This window comes from Lucilia sericata, unplaced genomic scaffold (assembly GCF_015586225.1).
Source record: "Lucilia sericata isolate MDLA Ls3-8-SP2 unplaced genomic scaffold, ASM1558622v1 Contig000025F_arrow, whole genome shotgun sequence".
Classification (NCBI taxonomy): Eukaryota; Metazoa; Arthropoda; class Insecta; order Diptera; family Calliphoridae; genus Lucilia; species Lucilia sericata.
This window is the reverse complement of record NW_023994063.1, coordinates 553,593-579,539: the sequence shown is the minus strand read 5'-3', so window position 1 is coordinate 579,539 and position 25,947 is coordinate 553,593. Positions and strand designations below refer to the sequence as shown.

The window sequence follows — 25,947 nt, the reverse complement described above, 5'->3', positions numbered from 1 at the left end:
GATTTTTATCATATGTTATTATAAATCTCAAGTGCTTATTATTTGATATGGTCAATATGGGTATCAGTGGATAGGTCTCTGAAATACCTTTCAATTGATGTATATTGTAACTTATATCATTAACCCATTGAGAGCCAGCGACAATTTGTATATAAATTTCTTTTATTGTTTTTACAAAAGTACCGTTATCTCAAAAATAAATCGATGTAAGGGTACCTCATTTAACATGAAATTGTAAAATATTTGGGGCTTTTATAATATACGTTTGAAATTTGTAACTCATGAAGTTTAGAAGTTTTTTAAGTTAATTTAGAAAGAAAGCATATCTAGGTGAAATAAATTATTAAACAAAGAAGTGGGTAAGTTGTTTCACTTTTTGATGAAATAATTGAATAAAAATATTTCACTTTTTGATTAAATGATTTGAAATTGGTAAAAAGTTGTATTATTTTTTTTTTGAAATAATTTTTATTTTTTGGTGAAATTATTGATTTGGAAATGAAATAGCTGGAAAGCTATTAATTATTTCAAAAAAATCGCGCGATAAATTATTTCAAAAAAATCGCGCGTTTTTTTTGAAATAATTTTTCACTTTTTGGTGAAATGATTGAATTGTGAAAAAAAGCAGCATACCGCCGCAGGGGAAAAATTATTTAAAAAAATCGCGCGATTTTTTATGTATGTATGTATGTATGTATGTAGTTACGTGATTCAAATAATTTTTAAACTGAACACATTACAATTAACCAAAATATATTTGAATTACGTGTGTTCACACTGTTTTAAACAAGACAATTATAAATTTTTCGATTTTTTTTGTCGATTCGAAAGTTACAAAACACAGGCACTGGCTGTTAATAGGTTGATATAAATGATATGGACCATATTATATATCAATCAAAAGATATTTCAATACCATTGCATTGATATCCATATCGAATAATAAATAGTCAATCTATACAAATGCATTCCATAAAAACCTAATTTTTTTTAAAATATTAATTTTTAAAGTTATCTAACTTCTGCATTTCATAAGTTAGGTCTTTCAAACATACAACATATGAAAGCTTATAATGTTGTCTATAAGATTTCATGTGACATAAAGTACCTTTATATCGATTTATTTTTGAAATAACGGTACTTTTGTAAAAAAAATAAATAAAAATATATACAAATTGCCCCTGGCTCTCAATGGGTTAATGATATAAGTTACAATATACATCAATTGAAAGGTATTTCAGAGACCTATCCACTGATACCCATATTGACCATATCAAATAATAAGCACTTGAGATTTATAATAACATATGATAAAAATCAAAATTTATGAAAATATAAAATTTTAAACTTAAATAACTCCTGCATTTCATGGGTTATAGCTTTCAAACCTATATCAAAGGAAAGCTCCAAATGTAGTCTACAAACATTCACCTAAGATGAGGTACCGTTATATCGATAACTTTTAAGATAACGGTACTTTTTTAAAAAAAAGTCAAAGAAAAAACAAAAAAATTCACCCTGGTTCACAATGGGTTAATAATATTTGTCATCTAACACATCAGTGGAAAGCTCTGTCAAAGACCTTTCCAATGATACCCATATCGACCATATCCGTTTATCAGTGATCGAGATATATCCAATTATATATCAGACCTTTGGAGGCCCATAACTCCCGAACCTTAATAGAGCGGATAATTTTTTTTTCCTTTGTTGAAGTCACAAGAACAAGTACTATTATGTGGTATAAACAAAAGTTTTAAAATCAGCTGGATCAGAACGCTTAATTTATACCAAATTTAATTATGAAAATTAAAATTTGTTTCAGAAATGAAAAATTAATTTATTATTAATAAATTAACATTTTCAGGAATATAAGACATAGATAATGGTGTATATAGAAAGGAAATGTTGCTGCATATTGATTGCATTTATAATCAGTAATAATTTATAAGAAAATTGAACAGGTAACTTACAGCTGGTCTTTTATTTATGTACTAGAAGGTAACTCATCATGAGGTAACTTCTGGTTAACTGAAACTGATGAATAGTGAGTGACATCACATTGAAAAACTGAATAGTATTTTATAAGCAAAATGGTTAGCTTTTGACCTCTGGATCATTTGTGGTTAACCATAAGTTAGTTTTAAGTTACTCAAAATCCTACTGGAAAATTTCAAATCATAAATGTGTGAAACTCTAATACTTTTTTTAATTTTTTCGTTAAAATTTTATAGCTTATGTTTTTTATAAAATTTTGGCAAATATATTCGCTTTATTATTTTTCCATTCACCTTCATTCAAAAGTTTGTTATTTTTTTTTTTTTTTTTTTTGAAAACAAACTCTTTGATAAAATCGATGATAGCCCATATAAAATTTGAAAAGCTTTCAATATATTGTCACCTAAAACGCATAGTGAAACCTATCATTTGTTATCATAGTTGACAGTGGCGTATATATAAAAAGGATAAACTGGACATTTTCAATATTCAAATGTTTTGTGGATAGGGCCTTTTGTTTTTTGCCAATTTTTGGTTTGGACATTTGTTTTGATGCAATACATTAGAATCAACAATAAAATCGATTTTGAATTTTTGGTTAGTTAGGGCCGCTTGCGTTGCAGGTGACGATATGTACATATGTATGGATCAATTTGATTTTTAAGGGTTTGAGTTGCTGTTTTCAAAGCTTCATCTTCAGATGATTCAACTGTTTGGGTTTTCGTTTCATTAACAGTTGATTCTAATGAAATCTTTTTTGGTGGTGAGGAATCTTCACCTTCACAAACAATTTAACTCTGGAAGTATTTAAATTTTTATTAATAGAAATTCTGCAATTAATTAATTTATAGTATGCACATTTGCATTATTCATACTGTTGTATAATTTTTCCCAATATATTGCGTTTAATGATGACCACTCGTGAGATGGATATATTAAAAAAAAGTAAATTATTGAAAATTTAGTTTTAAACCGTACATATATAATATATAAATAATCTGAACGTTTCTATAATAAGTAATTAAATGAAAAATATTGTTCCATACAAAAAAGATACATCATAGCGTGAACAAACAATAATGATGACTGTACCTTAAACCTTAACAAACATTTTCACCCCAAACATACGATAGCCGAGTTGTTTGTTGAAATACTTAGATGGATTACAAATATTTTCCAGTATGTTTGTTTGTATGTATCTACACTTTCGTATAGATTACTGGGCAACAGGCAAAGAAAGTACTATATCATTAATAAAAGCAAAATCTATAAACGAGCGAAAAAGTCAGCTGCTTAACCATGTGTTTTCTCTTATTTGTATGAAGAAATAAAAAAAGGAATACCATCCGTGACTCAGACTTGAATATGGGCAATGTGTTTTAGTTATGTATATATACACACATTCACATAAAATGTATACTTTTATTGTATACGTACGATGTTTAAAAACGTACAGTGCATTTTTAGGAAATTCTTCAGTTCCCCTCATTTCAACTAGATAGGGATAAGACCAAAACTTGTTTCGAGTGGAAATAATTATACATATTTACAGAATTCATTTTATGCTAGAAAAATAAAACAAAGAAAACATATGTTCTCAAATCAGCAGCTCCAGTATTTTAATTTACAATTAAAAAACAATCACAGTGATATTTGAATTTTTGTAGTTTTTTCTTTTAATATAAATCTGAAAGTAAATAACTTAGTTCACTTCTGAGATGGTTGTTTTGTTACTCGGGATTCCATCACTTCATCTAGTAATTCATCGTATCCATTGTTTTATAATAGTTGAAACAAGTCCATCTTGTGGGTTATGGTGAAGAGATGCTTCTTCGAGATTTGTTCACAGCGATTCTCAAACATTTAAAAATTGTTAAAATATTTGCTTCATTTTAGTTATTCGGTTGATTTGATTGTTGGGATAGTATGTCCAAAGTTGAAACTATTAATTTCCATGGGTATATTTTGTATGTAAAATTTGAAGATGTGGTAGGAAATATCGATATATGTATGTATACTCGCGAGACCATTGCAATTGGCCCAGCTTGGAATTCAAGGATGGCATTTTTATCTTCAGAGTTTTGGGGGTTAAATATTAAGTTTTTATTTTAATGAGTCGATTCGGTGAGGTGAAAAAGGGAGGACCTGTAGTTGTTGGCCGCATCCTAGTTACGACTCCCTTTTTCTTCACACTCACGTCTCAAGTGACCGCTTTTGCCGCAGCCGTAGCATGTCTTAGCAGTATCCGGACAATTTTTAGAAATGTGTCCAGTGCGGTTGCACTTGTAGCATGAAATGTTACTTGATCCACGGTCATTCGATGCATCGGGACAGTTACGCGCCCAGTGGCCAATCTTGTTACACTTAAAGCAAGTTGGGTTGTCCGGTTGTGAGCAATCCTTAGAGATGTGACCAATATCATTACAGCGGTAGCAACGCTCCGATGTTTCAGGGCAATTGCGAGCAAAGTGGCCAAACTGATTACACTTGAAACATTTTTCACGATAGTGACCGCGTCTCATATCACGGCCACCGCCGCCGCGACCACCACCACTACCACCACCACCTCCTCCTCCTCCTCCAGAACTGCATTCGCGGGCGAAATGACCCGGACGGTTGCAATTGTAGCACGTGGAAGCCATGGACATTTAAATATGTGACGATGTGTCTTAATAACTATATAGTCTTTGCAACAGTCCAATGTTTTATCTACTAAATGCAAAGCTTTCGGACTCGGTGAAATTTTTCTTTCACCACTCCACGCACTTAATACAAATCGAAATGGCTGCCGACCGTTCAACCAACAGTGCCTCCTACTTGGTTTAGTAAGAACAATGCCCCAAAACAATGCTACCAAGTTTAAATTTAATTAATGCCACATATATGCATCATTTCCACAGCGTTACCAACATGCTCAAAAATTAATGTTTTCTACACGAAACACCCTGTATAGATTTAAAATGTTTATTATGCTAAAAGTAAAATTGTTGACCAGATAAAAAACTCCGTGTCTATATTTCACAAATATTTATCACAGCACTTGACAAAACGTCAGCAGAAAAATTGTCAGTTTTTTGTTTATGTTAATGCATAGGAGACACAATCAGAGATAATTTTACTAAAATAATGCTATATTTTATAAAATTAATTGCAAATTTTGTAAATAAACACAACGTTGTCTAAACAATTGTTTAAACAACACTATCATAACGACCTTAATTTATTATGCTAAACGTCAAATTATTATCATAATAAAAAATTAGCAGGTACAGACGGCATTTATTAGAGTTATAACGCCGTTATGACAGTGTTGTCTAAACAATTGTTTAGACAACGTTGTCTTGATAACGTCATTTTATTGTAAAATTTGTTTAGAATTTTGTTTTTGTGCAATTAAAATTGATTTTTAACATTAGTTTTAGTGAAATTAGTGTTTATTTACAAAATTTGCATTTAATTTTAATTGTTTTTATAAAATATAGCATTATTTCAATAAAATTATCTGTGAGTTGTCGTGATAAAATCAGCGTTTTGTTACCTGTTTGTTGTATTAACATAAACAAAAAACTGACAATTTTTCTGCCGACGTTTTGTCAAGTGCCGTGATAAATATTTGTCTAATATTGACACGGGGGAATTAATGGATCACATAAATTTAAACCTTCATAATAAATAGTAAAGCTGCGTCCACACTATGATATAAGTTAAATTTTTATTTTATGCTGTCAAAACAAAGTAAAAAAAGGTATGATATTTTCAAAAAAAAAAAAAAAAAAACATATTTGAAATAAAATGAAACTTGAATTCAAAGGAAAAAACACAAATTTAAAGGACTTTTAATTATTTATTAGTGTTTTCCCTAAGTTTTAATACATTTAATGTTTTGAATGTACCAAAATATGTCCAAGACCTTGAATCGATTCCTTCAATAAACTTTTTTTCTTGATTTTTATAATAAAAATTGAAAATACAAATTATTTTTGATTTTTATTCTAATTGTTAAAAAAAATTATTTGTGTTTTTTTCAATAAAACTCACTCAGTAATTTTTATTAATTCAAAAAAAAAAAAAATTGAAATCAATCAATGATTTTTATTTTGCAAAACAAAGAAAAAAATCACCTAAAAATTTTAACTTTCCAATTTTCTAATCTAATTTCTGCATAATTTCAGCAAATTTGGTCGATGATATCATTGTAAAGAAATTTTACCAATTTACTATAAATCTCTGTTTAAAACCGATAATTTTTAATGTGTTTTAAACGTAAATATCGCATAATGAGTTTTATAAGTAATTTCAAAAAATAACAAGTAAGAGTGCTATATTCGGCTGTGCCGAATCTTATATACCCTTCACCATAGTGTATTTATGAAATTAAAATTTGTTGTTTATGGATGGGTTTTGCTGATTTTAAATAGAAAACTTCTCGAAAGCATGTCTGATAGAATTATTGAAGATTTGGATCCCGAAGATATCTGGGGTCTTCAGAAAACTGATTTCAACAGACAGACAGACAGACAGATAGACGGACATAGCTTAATCGACTCCGCTATCTATAAGGATTCAGAATATATATATTTATAGGGTCGGAAAATTATATTTTGGAAATTACAAACGGAATGACAAACTTATACATACCCTTCTCACGAAGGTGAAGGGTATAAAAATCATTGCCTGATTTTTATTTGGTCCTTATGGTTTAAAAATTATTTGTGTTTTTTATTGTCGATTTTTACTTGAAAAAGTTCACAGTAATTTTTAAGGAAAATATGAAAAATTAAAAGCAGTTTGTATTTTCTGAGTAATGAAATACAAAACAAATAAAATTTTTAAATTAATTTGTTTTAATAAAAATAATAACAATTACTGTCTCTGGTTTAAACACAACCGTTCACATATAAAATTATTGTGTATTTTGAAAATAAAAAAATTCACTTAAATTACACTGAATTGAAGATTTTAATACAATTATTTATAAAATTAAAACATTTTATTACCGTTTAAACAAAAAATTAATTTTTTTTGTAATTTTTTTTTTCGGTTTTGACATTACTCTTTGTTATAGCTGTGTTTAAGTACTGACAAAATCATTCCTGTTTTGAAACACATTATGTGTTTTATAATTAAACATTACAAATTTTATGGAAAAGCGAGTAGAATTTAAAGTGTACATTTCTGATCTAATACCATACGACTGTCAATTTTTCTATCCGTATTTCCTCTCAATGTGTGATGGTTTTATTACATATTGCGTTTAGACTCAGTCTCTTCTACACAATTCTTTGACAGATCATATTACTGGTGATATAATGTAAAAGTACCTTTAGGCGATCCCATCCGTTGACATCTACACAATATTTTGACAGATCATATTACATGTGGTATAAAGCTATATGACCACATGTCAAAATTTTTATCAAAATTTGTTTGTTAGTAATAAATACAGTCAAACTCGCTTATAACGAATTCTCAGTTATTACGAACAACTTTTCAAGTCCTGATATTGTGTTAACTAATTTCTTACAAAAACCTCTCTTATAACGAACTTGGTTATTACAAATCCTTGTATAAAACAAACTACTTTATCAACCCCTCAAGTACAATTTTATACAATTTTCCTTTTTATAACAAACTTCAAAATTATGCTTAGAAATCATAAGAAAATATATAGCTTTGTTGAAAAAAACTTATATTTGTTCTGAAATATATAAACAAATAATATCAATGGTCTTATTTTGCAAAAAAAATTTATAAATTATATTCTTTTAATTTCGTAAAATTCACTTTATTTTTGGATGTATAAAAACTTCACTCGTCTTATTAAAAATTTAGCTTATAACGAACAAATTTGACTGGTCCCCCGGAGTTTATTATAAACGAGTTTTACTCGTAAATTCGGTAACCTCAAATCTCCTAAACTAGAAAAGTTAAAAAAACAGTTAAAGGTTATCGTCGCTCATTTAAAAAAAACGGACAGGTGTCTGGTAATTTTTTCAAATTCGGCCCCTTTGGAGAATAAACGGGTAAAAACTGTAATTTGGTACTTCTTTTGCACCCCATGTATCTTTTAAACCAGAGAACATTCAAAAAATATTTTTGAATCCTTCATAACTTGACGAACAAATAAAAATATGAATTTAGTACTTTTTGGATATTCGGACGTTTAAGAGGTGAAAATTGTACCTATTTTTGGTACTTTTTTATAAAAAATTGTTTTTGGTTTATTAACTTATACATATGAATACATAATAACGGGCTCCCAATACGAACTTAGAACTTAGAAACATGTAATTAAGCACTTGAGAACAGTGTAACCAGGTCTCAAAAAATGTTGCGGCTAAATCCCATCCAAAATAATGCTAGAAAAAATGCTAAATTGATTTTAAAATGCCAAAAAAAAGCTAAAATTTTTTAAGTGTTTTTATGAACAATTCATATTAATTTGTAACTGAAATTCATTGTAATTTATATCAAGTAAGAAAGTATATTCTGCCGTGGTTGACCATATGAGTATAAAATTTGATTTATTTTTCGTAATAAAGCATTTATGTTGAAATGAACCTTGGTTCCGATATATTTAAACTAATTTTCTGAAAAAGGCTTTATACATTTGTATATGTATGGGGGCTAGGTAAAATAAAGGACGGACTTTAACCATTTTTAAAAGGTTTTGTCATTGGATCAAAAAGCATACGTGCTTATTGTTCTGAAAATTTCAACCTCTACCAGACGGTCAGACTTACATGGCTTAATCGATTCAGAAAATGATTCTTAATCGATTAGTATACTCAAACGTAGTATAGTGGAGTAGGGTAAAAAATTAAGTTCCGTGGTATTAAGATAAACAGAAATGCTAAAAATTATTTCAAAATTTTTGTAAATTTAGCAATATGTAATGTCTCTAACTTTAAAATATTTCTCAATGCAAAAATTACATTAAAACTCTATTAATTACACTAGTTGCTCATGGTAAAAACCTATATGTGTTTTCGGAAGGAAAAGTATAATATTTCTAGTTTTACTTTTTTTATATAAACAATTTTATTTGTCTTCCTCAAAACACTTTAAAAATGGTTTTCATGTCACAAAAATATTGAAAATTCCGTTGAAATAATTTTAAATCTCGGTGAATAGATGTCAGGTTTATAACTCATACTTCCAAGATTTTTTCGAAAAAATATATATGAGAATGTATGAAATGAATTGAGAGATATATTCAAATCCGTAAGTTTGTAATTCTGGAATAAATTGTTAATAATATTTTCGAAATTTATGTATTTATATAACAAAATTACTAAAAATTTGGTAAAAATAAAAAGATTAAAGTAGAAAGTAGGATGAGAAAGTCTTAAATATATATTATTGATTTTTTTCAATACTTATTTTCAATAAATTAACAAGAACTCCTGAAGGATGATAAAAATTAAAACCTCTTTATTTCGTATAGGAAAAAATAAAATTTGTTAATTAACCGTCATACATAGCCTTTTCCAAAATTATATGTTTCATTCCATGAGCAAACAAAAAGTATTAGTTTGTAAAATAACGTACTGAACGTATTTGTAAAAATATATGAAATCTCTTGAATTATTTCTATCACCTCGAATTTAAAAAAGCATTGGGTTCCAGAAAAATATTTAGAATACAACATTTTAAAGTATTCACTTGTATTGGCGTAATTTTAAGTTATTTATCTTCATGAATCTTTTTGCATTATTTTGAATTACAGTGTAAATTATTACATTTCTCATATTTCTTGTTGCTTGTGTTTGGGTAGACATTTAATTCTCATTTTTTCCGGTTAAACCTATTTCCAATATAAATCTTTTTTGCAAAAATTTGTCTTTTTTTTTTGTTTATATACTAAAATTGCAAAAAAAGCTAAAAATGCTAAAAATATTTTATAAAAATGCTAAATAAAATGCCAAATGCTAAATTAAAATTTTACAGCTAAATCAAAATAAAAAATGATAAATCTAGCTGCAATAATGCCAAAATGGTCACACTGCTTGAGAATCTATAAAAGTGGACTTTTTGGTACTTTTTCGTTCTTCAAAAGGTACCTTTTGAGTTTTCTATTAAATTGAACATAGAAACATGAAATTATGCACGTAGAGCCTGGAGTAAATGTGAATCTATAAAATGGCACTTTTTGGTACTTTTTCGTTCTTTGACTGGTACTTTTTGAGCTTGCTACAAAATTTGAACCTCGAAACATGAAATTAAGCACTTAGAGCCTGGAGTAAATGAGAATCTATAAAATGGGAACTTTATCGTACTTCGACTGGTACTTTTTGAGTTTTCCATAAAATTAAACCTAGAAACATAAAAATAAATATGTAGCGCCCGGAGTAAATTATTAAACCTATTTCCAATATAAATCTTTTTTGCAAAAATTTGTCTTTTTTTTTTGTTTATATACTAAAATTGCAAAAAAAGCTAAAAATGCTAAAAATATTTTATAAAAATGCTAAATAAAATGCCAAATGCTAAATTAAAATTTTACAGCTAAATCAAAATAAAAAATGATAAATCTAGCTGCAATAATGCCAAAATGGTCACACTGCTTGAGAATCTATAAAAGTGGACTTTTTGGTACTTTTTCGTTCTTCAAAAGGTACCTTTTGAGTTTTCTATTAAATTGAACATAGAAACATGAAATTATGCACGTAGAGCCTGGAGTAAATGTGAATCTATAAAATGGCACTTTTTGGTACTTTTTCGTTCTTTGACTGGTACTTTTTGAGCTTGCTACAAAATTTGAACCTCGAAACATGAAATTAAGCACTTAGAGCCTGGAGTAAATGAGAATCTATAAAATGGGAACTTTATCGTACTTCGACTGGTACTTTTTGAGTTTTCCATAAAATTAAACCTAGAAACATAAAAATAAATATGTAGCGCCCGGAGTAAATTATAATCTATAAAAAGGGACTTTTTAGTACTTTTTAGTACTTTTTGAATTTTTTATAATATTGAACCTAGAAACATGAAATTAGGAATGTACAGCCCGGATTAAGTGATAACATATAAAAGGGGACATTTTGGTACTTTTTCGTTCTTCAAAAGGTATTTTTTGAATTTTCTATAATATTGAACCTATAGACATAAAATTAAACCTGTAGGGCATGGAGTAAGTGAGAACATATAAAATGGAACCTACATTTATGAAAAATAAAATTATGAGGATCGGTCCGCCAATATAACCCTCTTACAGAAAATCAGTTTATAGCTAATACATCATTCCAAAAGTTATCATTATGATATAATTATGGTAGCATTAAAAACAATACTTTAAATTATAGAGAACTTTGTCCATAATTGATCCAATTCCACATTTAAGCCCCTAATCCGAAAATCACGGTGACGTTCTTATTAATCTAATGATCAAAGTCCATATACATATATATGTATATGACCACTTCCAAAATTTGCTTTTTTACGACATATGATTTACCGAATATAACTCTTACTTCTTACTTATTTTAATGATAAATTACCGCTAAAATAGGAATAGTCTGCCATTAGAATTGCGAGTTTTCATACACTCTAATAATGTTTTCAAAGTGAAACTTTTGGAATATTTTTCAATCTCTTTGTGATCCCTTTAAATGATGTTGTTCTGGTAGAACTTTAACATCCATGTAAACATTTTGGGTAATAAATTGGGGGACTACCAATGAGGGGAGCGGAACCTCCCATATGAATTAAATACAAAAATTCGTTTATCTGGGAAACTAATAGAACTAAATTCTTAAAATTTTGCACGAAGAACTTTAATATTCATCTGAACATTTTGGAGAAAAAAGGGCGGACTTTCATCTGGGGGCTTGAATTAAATAGAAAAATTCGTATATCTGAGAAACTATTAGAGCTAGAATCTTCAAATTTTACTGAAGAACATTTAGAGAATAACGGGCGGACTTTCAATGGGGGGCTTGGCACTTCCCATATGAATTTAATACAAAATTTTGTATATCTGGGAAGCTATTAGATTATTAAAATTTTTCATAGATTAAATTAAAATCTTAATTAACGTTCGGAATAATTGGCGAAATTGCAATAATTTACGTGGAATCTCCCATATGTAACAAACCATTGTAGTTAGAATCATCAAAATCGTTAAGTGGGTTTCTTATTTATATTGCTTTTAGGGTAGCACAGCACACTGGGTATAGCTAGTAAATAAACAAATAAAAAATCTTTGTTTTTACGTTATTGATCATTTTCTTAATGCAAAATTTTTTAGAAACTGATTTTCTGCAATATGTTTTATATGGAGGATAGGGTTAAATATTGGTAGATCCTAGTAAAACTTGGAGAAAGGATTTGTTTTTTAATTTTTAAGAATTTTTTATTCATCCCTGCATAATTTCTTACACAACTTTTGAGCTTGCTCTGTTTTGTTGTTATAAACAATATATTTGCTTCCAAAATCCCACTTTCTGATCTCTCGGATTCCGTTTTTATTTAAAATCGTAGAAAAATTAAAAACTAAACGTAGTTGAAAACTTACCCGGCTTACAGTCGATTTTAAGCCGCCGCCGACATATTTAGTGTCAGTCGCCGCCGCCGTTAATATTTGTCGGCGCAGGGCTCTGCTGGGAATATCAAATCAGCTGAGATAATTATAATAATTCCTCCTATTGAGAATATGCTGTTTTTGCGATTAGATATTTGTAATTTATTTTACCTGTGATAATGCTTAATTTTTAATATTTTCATACTGATGTCGAAACAATGGGAAAAACAAACGTCCAGAAAATTATTTGGTTTATAATATTAATAACATTGTGTCAACTTGTGTTTGGCTTTTTAGGTAACTATAATATTTGCATAGATGTATGTAGCTATGTCTATCTTTTATTCTTTAATATGTGCGTACATATATTATTAGGAGAAGGACATCATCCACCTTTAAATAATATTGTAACCACTCAAGATATTATTGCTGGAGACGTTTTCTTTGAAATAACCGAACCTTTTTCATTGGAATACACATATAGATTACGACCAGCTAAGAATTTCGGAACTTCATTTTCGAAACAATTAGAGGGAGTTGCATTAGTACCTACAATTCCATCGCATGGATGTATAAAACTTGAAAATAATCATGCTGTACGCGGTAATGTGGCTCTAATTGACCGTGGGTAAGTTAAAGTCCTAAAGTCATTTTCCAAGATTACATATAGAAATAAATAAAAATAGTAAGAATATATAGACGGTCATGCACCACTATATGACATCCAACTCCAGTTGTGTGTGTATATTTAAAATATAATAGTGACAAACTGAAAGAGGATTTTTTGGAACAACGTACAGCTTCATATGATATATGTTGTTCTTGTACTTAATTTGATTGTTTATAAAAGCAAAAATCGCACAAAATAGGATTTTTTCGGAAAAACGTCCTACAAATCTCGCTATTTGTATAGAATTAGCAAAATAATTAAAAGAAACTTAATTTTAAATTCTTAGGCAAGAATCCCAATATAGGTATGTAAATTACAAATCTCTTTGTAAGTCTGTTCGTTCGTCAATCACACCAGAACGGCTGGACCGATTTCCTTCAAATTTGGAATAAAGTTAGATCTATAGGTACTTGGAGGGTGTTACTGGCTATATTTGTTTTCAAAACTTGGACTAGGAGGGGAAATGGGGGAAAATGGGTGAAAAACGTCCAAAATTAGTACTATTAAGAGTAAAAAAAATTGCCTTTAATATTTAAATATTTTTGTAGATAGGGCCTTTTGTTTTTTGTCAATTAAATCGCTAATTTTGGTCGGAGGAGTACTATTTTTTGTGTGGACATTTGTTTTGATGCAATACATTAGAGTCAGTGTTGCCACAACAAAATTTTTTTTCTAACCAAAATTCGAATAAAAAATAACCAAATTAAGAAAAAAGTAAATAAAATTATTTTTATTTGTTTCATGTTTACATTTGGACATTAAAATAACAAATTCATTTTCTGAAGTGGAACTATGTTAAATTTCGTCGCTAAACTGGTATTATGAACACAGTTATGAGCGTTATTGTAATTTTCTTCAATTATGTACCGATCCTCATAAACTTTGACAAATACATTTCCAATAAAACTTTATATTGAATTTCATCGCTATAGATGCTTTTTTAAGCAATATAGTAATTTTCTGAATAGGGCATAATATGGGGCTAAGTGAAATCGTTGACCGATATTTCGCATTTTCAATACCAATCAAACTGGGTCAATTAAAAATATTTTGGCAAAATATTTCAGTTTTCTATCTTGTTTCTTTTCGACTCTATCGTGTTTTCAACAATAAATATATGTCTCTTCGCGGATTCGTTAACAAATGTAATTAGTATTTATTTTAAAAAACAACTGAGCTTTTGACGCGTTTTAGCGCAATTCAAAAATACTCCACATATGACTTTTTGGAAAACAATTTTAAATTATAAAATTCTTCCCATTTTATGTACAGATTTGGAGATTTCGTTCGATTTGGAGATTTCGTTGTAAACGTAATCTATCAAAATTATCCAACAAATTGACCAAAATTTAGAATTTAAGACGGTAAAATAAAAACTAGTATACAACATTATTTAGAAAATGTAAATAAAGAACTAAAAGTCATGGTGAGATAGTCAAAGGTCATGAGTATCAAATCTTTTCATATATCGCGATTATTGTTCGTCGTAAGAGTTTAGATGTTATTACAACTTTTGTATACAATACAATTTCATTTTCCTTAGCTGTGTTACTTAAAAATATCAGTTGATTATTACTTTAAAGATATTGTGATACTATTCTTGCATCAATTAGCAGAAAATACTTTATTAATTCTTATTAAATCATTTATCTTAGAATTTCGGCAAATTAACACAGTATCTGTTTATGCAAAATTTCAAATAGGTATAGAAGTTGCAATTATACTTCAAATTTTAAATTTAATTTGGAGGACATAATCTACTAAGTACGTAGACTATTCCCACCAAATTCCATAAAAATTGGAATGCGAAATACAGCCTACTTCGTTTTTTCACATAAGCGAGTTCTTTACATAAAAAGTTCCAATAGAAATATTAAAGGAAGGACGGACGAGTTTGAATCGACCCCAAAAGTGATTTTAAGTTCATGGATGCACCAAAAGGAGAGAGAGGATTAATTATTCACGGTGTTAGATTGACTAGTGTGAATAAAATAATATTACGGTGTTGTAATGATTTAAATCAACTCATTTAATATGTGGAAAACTCATAGGTACTTTTGCTAAATCCTAACCAATTAAGATATCGAAAAATACCCTTGTGCACATAAGTATAACCAGTAGATGTACAAATTGCAGTAATAAAAAAATTTCGAATAGTAAAAAAAAATTCCACATTTTACCAAAATTCAAAACAGGACGATATGTATATTTACGTAGTTGATTTAAAACTAGAGATAAAAGAAGTTTTTTTTTTAATTTTATTTTTAGAATAAAAGCAAACAGCATTTTTGTTCAATTGTTTGCAAAAAATAACCAAAACGAAAAAATAATTCACATGTACACATGCAAAATAAAAATAACCAATTTTGGTTAATAATAACCAAAGTGGCAACACTGATTAGAATCAACAATCGATTTTGAATTTTTTGTTAGTTAGGGCCGTTTGCGTTTCAGATGACGATACACTTTTATTAATTACTATACCTAATAATCAAGACGAATTTTAACCCCCTTATTCACAAACAAAATTTGTATTTTATAAACAGTTTATAAATTAGATTTTGTATGGAAATTTTGTTTATAAACCTTTTAAAAATAAAAATGTTGTTTGTGAAAAATTTAAAATTTTTTGAACTTTTTGTGTTATATTTAACTTAACTTAAAATTATTTTTCCTGTTTGTTAAAATACTTTGATATTTAAGTCACTTTTAAACCTCCTAGAGCGGGTTAAATTGAATAATTTAAATAAATTAAATGTAAATATTGCTCAAAATTTGGGCCAAATATCGGTGGATAGTAAAAAGTATATTTTTATATTAAGAACTTCATTTGTTATTAAAATTTTCAAAATTCACCCCTATTCTGCATTTCGATTACGTTTCCGCATTCAGTTACGCCACGATCGAAAATTGGTATTCCAACAAAAAACGAAATCGTAAGAAAAAGAAGAAAAGAAGATTAAATACAAAAACTCCGCTTAAAAAATCTTACCTTATGTCTCCTTTGAGATACTATGAATAGTTTCAATTATTTTTTCCAATGCCAAATTTTTTTAATACCAATAAAATACAATGAAGCAAGAAAATCTTTTACAATAATGTTTTTAACCTTTGTCGTGTATTTGTTGTCATGAATCTGTTGAGGCATGAAGTCTTACTTAATTTTTTTATTAAGGATTTTTATTAAATATAGTCGTGTATTGCTCATTTGTTATTATTTACTCCATTTTCACTAAGATTCCCGCTCCTAGTCAAATAATGTACAAATGCCGATAGCCCTCCACGATAATAATTAAAACCCAGGGTATTGTTTTTAAATTTGTGTATATTGAAGGGCTTACCTCACAATCATTGTTGACATTTTAAAATTTTCGATACAAATTGGGACTCATCTGACCAAAATTGGTAAAAAATTACCAAAATGTCTTAAGTAGATCCAAATATTCAAATCGGAACCAAAATATATAAAACATTTTGATATACATACAAGAAATTTAAATAATGATATATAAAATGTCACTTTATTTGGCCGACAAAAAAGTGAATTCACTATATTATTTTAGATGTTATAACATCTAAAATTTCTTTATATATAAAGAACAATTTTAAGTACATTAATTTTGTTTTATTGTTATTTTTGTAGCATTGTATATTAACTACATGAATTTAAAAAATGTTCAATATTCAATAATAATTTTTCGCTGAAAGAATATATCATGAGTACTTTTGTCCTTTATTTTGTCCGATAGTGTATACATATGTATGTAATTTTATTTTTGTTATTTTTAAAATCGTACCATATAATGTAAATTCCTGTAATTTTAATAAATATGGCCAACAATTAATAATATTTCTATATGTTTCATTGAGAATTTCCAAATACTTATTGCAAAATTTTACCTTTGACCTCCAAAGTTTAAGCCTTAGGATTTCCCAATTTATATATAAATTCAGGGACATATTTTATATTATTTGAAAATAATATTCTGTAAATATTTTGTTTAAAATGTATAACAGTAAAGAATTAGGACATATTTTCTAAAATATTCCAAAAAAATAAGTTTTTCACGAAATTCTCAGAATTCAAATCGCAGGTACAGCTAAACAAACTATAAGTGGCATTGACCTACTTTACTTCACTGTTTTATTCCCTAATCTATTGACCATAAATCCACCGGTGATATTTCAAAACATTCTAAATTTGTTTAACAAAGATAAAAAAAACTGAATATGGAGTTTTGAAACTGATGTGTAAAAATATGATAAATAAAATAAATTAAATTTATCATAGCTAAAGGCACACTGAAAAAATCCATGCCTAATATATACGAAAAATGACGTACATTGTACGAATCTTTCGTTGTTTCGCACCACGAAATTATTTTGTAATATATACAAAATTGTACGAAATATTTTAGTATAATGCAAGATAATCTTGAAAAAATGAATTTACATAAATTGAAAAAGTGAATTTGAATAAATATGGTAAAATTTACGAAATATTAATTTATGCAAACATTTGTGTTCATTTTAAAATAATTTTTATAATTTTAGTTAAAAATTATTCTCCACACGAATTTTTAATTTTTTTATGAAAATAGTTCGTGAATTATAATATAGTTTTATTTGATGATAATATAATTAATATCATTATGTTTAATTTCGCTAAAATTTAAGAAAAAAGTATTACGAAAGGCTTTCGTACTTTCGTAAAAATAGAAAAGGGTTTTATTAAATAATATTTCTTATTATACACGAAATTTTTGTAAATATATATTACAAAAAAAGAAGTTACGATTTTTTTTTCGTAAAGTTGAGCATGGATTATTTGCAGTGCAGGTTCACTTTATCTTTTAAGATCGATTATTTAATTAGAAATGTGAGCGACGTTAGGTGTTTATTAAAACATGTATGGTGGTTAAATCTTAATATGGAATGAAATATTGCTTAAAATAAGGACCAAAAATACGGACCTGTTGCAGCTAGCTTTTAATGTATGTAAATAGAATCATTTTTAATTATTATAATAAATTTTATATATTTTGCAGGCAGTGTTCATTTTTGACCAAAACCATCAATGCTGAAGATGCTGGAGCCAGAGCTGCTATCATCACAGAGTTTAACAGCGAATCAAGTGAATTTGATTATTATATAGAAATGATACATGACGAAACAAATCGTGATGCTCAAATTCCCGCAGGATACTTACTTGGCAGCAACGGTGTAGCTATACGAAATACTTTGCGCCGATTAAAAAGAACTTATGCTCGCATAAACTTGCCCGTTAATTTAACGTTTGTTCCACCATCAAGAATAAATCATCCTCCTTGGTTAGGTTGGTAAAAAAATTTAACGACAAAAAATTTGTAAACTAAAGCTTGCAACCAAAGTGACTTCATGTTTTCTATTTATGAAAATATTTGTTTAAATTAAAAATTAATCTATTTAAATGTGTAACTGTCTGTATAAAATAAGTACAAACCAAAAAAAATTGTTTTTATAGTAAATCATAATTAAAAATGATGGTGAGAAAACTTACAACAATTAGTAGCAATGTTATTTAATCTATTATTAAGGTTTTTGGGAATAAGATAATCTATACTATACGTTGCACACATAGCCTGGGGGAAATTTTTCTGGCCAAAAGTCTTAATCGTTTCCGAATCAGGCCAATGAAGATTTGGGCTCGTTTTATAAGTGAGTTAAAAAACTAAAAACTTTGAATAGGCTCTGATCAGGGCGGCCTGATTCTCCTTAAGCGGTGAAGTCAACGACGCACATTGGGGTAAATGGGGTAAAAAAATGTCTAATTCAGGGAAGGGTAATATTAATTTTTTTATTAATATTGTCGTATTTGTTTGTTTATTTTTATGTTAAGAAATACATTTTTGAATTGCAATAATTTTTTAAGGCTATTCTAATGTCCGATTGTCTTTATTGACTTATTTTTAAATATTATTGTATTAATGCCAGTTACAAATTTAAAGATATTATAATAAAAATTGGCACATAGTCTATATAGGTCAAAGAAAGGCCACATTTCAATTTGGTGGAATTGCTCCGTTATTTTGCATATCTTCCATACAAACGGACCTTCCGGATATGGTTTTAGAGCTTATAAATATGTTTTTATACCCACCATCAATAAAGATTGTTTTGAGTTTTTAATTGTAAAATGTTGTAAGTTGGCATAAAAAAAAAACAAAAGTGGCACTTTTAGGGAATCTTTGTGATTTAGAGCGGGTTTTTGAGTTGGCAATCAAATGCCAATTAATAATTAAATTAGTTAATCTAAAAATAAATTTAATCTGATGTTAATCCCCTTTAGGGCCAATCTTTAGGTGAAAGATTAGCGATTAAATTAAAATTAACCCTCGAAAGATGATTTTGAGTACTCAATTAGTTAATTTTGTATGCAAGTTTAAGCGCCCAATGGAGGTGGTTTAAACTTAAGCACGAAATGCAAATGTGTAAACAGCTGATGCAAAAAAATTAATACTATTTTTATTAATATAAACATTAAAATGTTCTATTTATTGATTAGTATAAATTATGGACACTTCAAAATACATTTTTTTGTTTTTAATTTAAGTTTTAAAACAAAAAATGCATTTTGAATTCTTTATAATTTATACTAATCAATAATTTATAATAATCAATAAATAGAACAGTTTAATGTTTATATTTACAAAAATTGTATTAATATGCATCAGCTGTTTACACTTTTGCATTTTATGCTTAAGTTTAAACCACCTCCATTGGGCGCTTAAACTTGCAAATAAAATTCAGTACTTTTCGCTTATAGTCACAACCTTTAATTGCACACAAATTGAGGACTATATCGCTGAAGTGATTATAAACAAAATGTTTTGTATATGCCACAATGTGCTTATAAAGAAAATCTTATATATTAATTTTGTGTGAATATAAAAAAATAACAAGTAAGAGTGTTATATTCGCCCATGCCGATAATGGGGGTAGGATCAGTTATCGACCGATCCTCATCAAATTCAGTTGAAAAATTTCAGTCCCTATAAAACAACTGTAATTTGTACGAACTTTTGAGGCATTATTGAGCGTTAAAGTAATTTTCTGAAGTGGACCTTATTAGACCGATCTTCAATAACTTTTGTACATACATATTTACATTATGTTTCGTAAGTAAGTTATTTCGAATTTCATCGCCTAAGTCGTATTTTTAAGTAACTGATGAAAGTTAAAGTAATTTTCTAAAGTGGTCCTTAAATGGGGAGTAGGATTAGTTATCGATCCACCTTCATAAAAATCGGTAGAAAGATTTCAGTTCCCATAAAACTTGTTCATGTCGAATTTCATCGATGTACTCGCTATTTTGTGGCAGTAATGAGTTTTAAAATCATTTTATGAAGGGGACCTTGTATGGGGGTAGGGTCAGTTATGGATCGATCCTTATAAAATTTCTCGCATTTTTGAGCCAGTAATGAGCGTTAAAGTCATTTTCTGAAGAGGACTTTATATGGGGTAGGGTCAATTAGGGATCGATCCACATAAAATTCGGTAGAGAGATTTTGGCTCGCAAGAAACTTACTTATGTCAAATTTCATCGCTATACTCATATTTTTTAGCCAATAATGAGCAGAAAATTCATTTTTTGAAGGGCACCCTATTTGAGGGGTAGGTTCAGTTATCGACCAATCCTCTACCTCTTGCCGTTCAGCTCTATCGTGCTTTCAACAGACAGATAGACGGACGGACAGACATGGCTATATCGTCTTAGAATTTAATAAGGACACAGAATATATCGTCACCTGAAACGCAAACGGCCCTAGCGATGGGTATAAAAATTCATGTTTATTAAAGAAATAAATATTATTTTCATAAATTCATTAGAAATATTGTTTATATTATTTAAAAAAATCATCAATTTTAGTCTGTTTTAGGTTGAGGATGTTGGTTACAGTTTTATCTTCTATATTTTTGAAACAAAATATTTGAATTATACCTTGCTCTAAGCATAAATGTCGCAAAATATCTACTGCATTTAAAATTTCTTTAATCGAAAATTGTTTTTCTTCAACAAAAACTTCTTCATTTTATTCACGATAATTTAAAAAAATTTCGTATGTGACAATATTGTGAAGTTTTTTCATATAACATGACTTTTAATAGCCACGGATAGATGGCATATATGTGAAAAGTGCTTATATCAAAAAATGGACTATAAAGTAATCTTTTTATATGAAATTGATCGACAGAGACATTTAAATCTAATACAATTGACAATGTCACTAATGTGACTATAACAGTGATGACTATAAACGAAAACTACTGTAACTAATTGAGTACTCAAAAACAACTTTCGAGGATTAATTTTTGTTTAATCGCTAATCTTTCACCTAGAGAGTGGCCCTTAGAGATTATTTTAACAGCTCTAGATTTTTTCAAAATAAAATTCCAATTTTCGGAAATCTTTATGAAAACAAAGAAGCCTTATGTAACTTACGCCATTTTGGGTTACAGAAAAAAAATTTTCGAGGGCGTAAGTTTTATGTCTCCGAGTGTAAAAGAAAAACCGCAAGTATTTCTTCAAATATTAATTAGTTAATAAAAAATAAGCTTATCTTAGGAAAATGCTCAAAATTTTTGGATTTATTAATCATTTTAGAAGGGTTTCGTTTCTCCGGAAATTGTGATATCAAACCTTTTATGAAAGTTTTTGGATCAGCACAAATATTGGCGTAATTATTTTGTTAAAATTTCAACCCCTTTAATAGATCGAAAACTGCTGAACATGTATTCTAATTTAATGTATTATGAAAACATACATCATTTTATAATAGATTTTGTGGGAAAAATAAATAAATAAATTTATTATGTTGTCCAGATAGTCCTTAAATTTTATACCACATTTTAAAAATTAAAAAAAAAAATAATTTAACTTTTTAAAAAAAAAGTTCAAAAAATAGCTTCACAAAAGTATTCGAATTTTTTGTATAAATCATATTTAGATTAGCATTATGAAGTAAAAATAAATAATTAAAATGAAATTAATGTTTTGTATAGTAGCCTTTGTTTTTAAAAACAACTTCCAAGCTTCGTGGGACCGTTTCTACCAATTTATGGAATAGTTCTGGCGTTATTATGTCCCGTTCTTCATGCAAAGCAACCGTATGGTGGTTTTAGAGGATAATGAGTGATTTAAAAGTTGTTCTTGTAAATATAACCAAAAATTTTCAATGGAGTTTAAGTCCAGACATTAACTCCATTGGAAATTTTTTTTTATTACTTTTTTTTTGTATTTCGTAAAAATAATATAAATTAATAAAATTTCATTAAAAAATCTTAAATACTATTATTATTTTTAAAGTAGCATCATAAAATAACACAGTAATTCATAAAAAATAATAAATTCTAATATTTATATGAGACACTGTATACCAGACTTTAGTATACAATTCTACAGGAAAATTTATGATATATAAACTTAATTTTATAGAATTTGGATATAGTGCATCTAATGTATAAGAGGAAAAGAAAAAATGCAATATTTTCAAAAAATAATTTAAAAACTTGATTTTATCATTCATAAATGTAATAATGCACTTAAAAACCAGTGTTACAATCAGCGTTGTCAACTATTTTATTCCAAAAACGCGCTAAAATTTAATTTAAAGTCACTAAGGGCCAATCTTTAGGTGAAAGATTAGCGATTAAATTAAAATTAATCCACGAAAGATGTTTTTGAGTACTCAATTAGTTAATTTTGTTTGCAAGTTTAAGCGCCCAATGGAGGTGGTTTAATCTTAAGCACGAAATGCAAAAGTGTAAACAGCTGATGCAAAAAAATTTATAAAATTTTTATAAATATAAACATTAAAATGTTCTATTTATTGATTAGTATAAATTATGGACACTTCAAAATACATTTTTTTGTTTTTAATTTAAGTTTTCTTTAATTTTCATATTAAATTTACAACTGTCTTCTTCTTTTTTATAAAATATGCATTGTTTTGATAACAAACAGTGAAGTTTTCTGTTGTTTTGTATGGAAACACTGCGAAGTTTAATCTTGTACTCAAAAACATCAAAGGGGATTAACATAAGATTAAATTTATTTTTAGATTAACTAATCTGATTATTAATTGGCATTTGATTACCATCTCAAAAACCCGCTCTAAAAGTATATAGTACTAGTGTACCCTGGGTGCTTCGCTTAAGTACTAAAATACCAAAAATCTCCCTTTTATAAATTCTCATTTTATAAGAACCGTGTGTCATTTGTTTCAGTCCCCACTGTGGAAATTTTAAAACGTTTGAAAGTACCAAAGAGTCCCCTTGCGGATACTTATTCAGTCAGGACTCTGCATGTTCAATATTATAGTACCATTTGAAGGATGAAAAAGTACCAAACAGTTATCTATTAAAGAAGATAATTCAGTGTTTGTTCAATAATCTTTTGTTTTGGCTTAATATTATAATATATACAAAAAATTCCATTTGAAGAAGGAAAAGTGCCAAAAAGTCGTCTCTGATAGATTTTCATTTAATGATGCTAAATTTTATGTTTCTAGGTTTAATTTAAAGAAAAAAAAAACAAAAAGTACCATTTGATGAAGTACCTAAGATGACCCTTTTTTTATTAAATCAGTACCGTTTAGATTAAATAATTTTGTTTCCATATTAATATTATTAAAAAAAATCGTTTAGAACCATGAAATAGTGGAGTAAGTTCTTTCTTTATGGAAAGTACTAATAAAATGAGTACCATTTTCGAATTTTCAGTCTTTTCTTGAATTAAATCACGATGTATTTAAATTTAATTATATGTATGTATGTATACCACATATAAAATCAAACAATTCAAATCTGTACCCCGTTTCTGTAACTTTTAGTGAGAAGTTCTCGCATCGAGAAGTGTGAAACAAAAAATTCCATCGTTTCTCGATTTGTGAGTAAAAAGTGTTTCTGTAACTTAAAGTGAGAAGAGGCTACACGAATTACGTTTTTATTGGAAATTTCCAATAAAACAGCTGTCAAAAACAAAAATTAAAAGAAGAAAACAAAAATTGCCGAACAAATTTATAAACGAAGAATAAATAAACAAAAAATATAGAAATTAAATGAAAATTGTTCGAAAAATTATTCGCCTTTGGCAAATTCTAAGTTTACGCCCACGTACTTTTTTAGCATTTGCTTCTGTATATCCGAAATTCCTCCTATTTTCTAAAAATTAGCGAACAATATTTATTTTAATCTTAATTAATTATAAATATAACATTACTTTTTCATTATTTCATAGAATTCATGTTTAAATTAAATTTTTTTTACTTAAAATTTTCCTTTCCGCACTGTTTTAAAATGTGAGTTTTTTGACAGTTCATGTGAGAAACTTCTCACAAAATTTTCTTACAGAAACACTTTTACTCACAAATTTCCAATAACTTACGTCAAAAAACATAGGTTAGGTTAGGTTAGGTTAGGTTGATAGGAGGATGTATACTACATCAAATCCGAAGAAATACACCTAGGCCACTATCGGGCCTGTTGTGCGCTCCAATTCAAGGAAAAAAAAAAATTGTTCACTGAATGTATTATTTTTCCATGTTCAGAAACTCAGTTTCCTGGACGTAATTCCTAAGAATCTTCCAATCGGTGTTGGTTAAGAATGTTATTTCCGGAATAACATCACTTCCAAGATACTTGGATCTAACTTCGACGAATGCCTGACAATGGCAAAGAAAGTGCTCCAGAGTTTCACTGTCCTCTCCACATGCTCTACATTCGTCTGAATTCGCACGTCCAATTTTGTATAGATGTGCTCGTAATCCTGTGTGTCCACTAAGAATACGTACCATCATACTAACCTCAGACTTGCTCATTTTGAGAAGATTTCTCGTCTTGCTCTCATCAGGGTCACCCCATAGAATCTTTGTGGTTCTACCCACCGTTTCATTATTCCAAGAGGCCTTATGGGATTCTCTCATCCATATTTTTAATTCAGCTTTTGTTGCGTCGAATGGTTTTGCGTTTGTCAGGTTAACTACATCGAGCTCCCTTCCCTTTAAAGCTATTACATTCGCCCTTTCGTTGCCGATTACTCCCGAGTAGCCTGGTACCCATATGATGTGAACCTTACCTCTGGGAGAGTATTCAGTTAAAGCTTTCTTACAATCCAATACGGTCTTAGATTTAATTCTATCACCTGATATCGCACAAATTGCCTTCTGGCTGTCGGTAAATATATTAAGCCCTGTGGGTGCCATATTTATTCTAATCCAATTTACACATTCCGTTATTGCTCGTACTTCTGCCTGGAAGCTTGTGTTATGATTAGGTAAACGGTGGTATATTTCTGTTTCTGGGTCTTCAATATAGAACCCCAGACCCACTTTGTCCCCTATTTTAGAGCCATCCGTGTAGCAACGGATTCCTTCTGGTATTTGCTCTAATGTTCCGCTTGACCAAGACATTCTATCTGGGATTAGCGTTTCAAAGTTTCCGACATATTCAGTGTCTGGTATGCGATCAGGCACGTCCGATGAATGTGTATAACCTTCCAATGTGTCTAGTATACATTGATGACGTGTCCTATAACCGTTTTTGGCCAGTTCGCCTAAAGTAAAGAGCCGTTCGGCTGTAAGCGCCGCCTCATATCTTATATATGTTTCAATGGGTGGAATATCTAGCAACGTTTCCAGAGCCTTGGTTGAAGTAGTACACATGGCACCACTTATACCCAAGCAGTATGTACGCTGAACTCCCTGTAGTAGTTTGATAT

At 28.6% G+C, this 25,947-nt stretch overlaps 2 protein-coding genes across 2 annotated transcripts; one reads left to right on the top strand and one right to left on the bottom strand.

The window, feature by feature from the left end:
• Positions 1-3,588: 3,588 nt before the first annotated feature.
• LOC119609836 (CCHC-type zinc finger protein CG3800) lies at positions 3,589-4,831 on the bottom strand. Its single transcript, XM_037964812.1, has one exon. The coding sequence runs from the start codon at positions 4,644-4,646 to the stop codon at positions 4,164-4,166; it is 483 nt and encodes a 160-aa protein (XP_037820740.1). The 5' UTR covers positions 4,647-4,831; the 3' UTR covers positions 3,589-4,163.
• Positions 4,832-12,588: 7,757 nt separating this feature from the next.
• On the top strand, positions 12,589-18,737 carry LOC119609934 (PRADC1-like protein). The gene is made up of 3 exons (XM_037964981.1): positions 12,589-12,817; positions 12,896-13,148; positions 18,239-18,737. Exons 1-3 carry the CDS (start codon positions 12,739-12,741, stop codon positions 18,531-18,533), a joined length of 627 nt encoding a protein of 208 aa, XP_037820909.1. The 5' UTR covers positions 12,589-12,738; the 3' UTR covers positions 18,534-18,737.
• Positions 18,738-25,947: the final 7,210 nt, after the last annotated feature.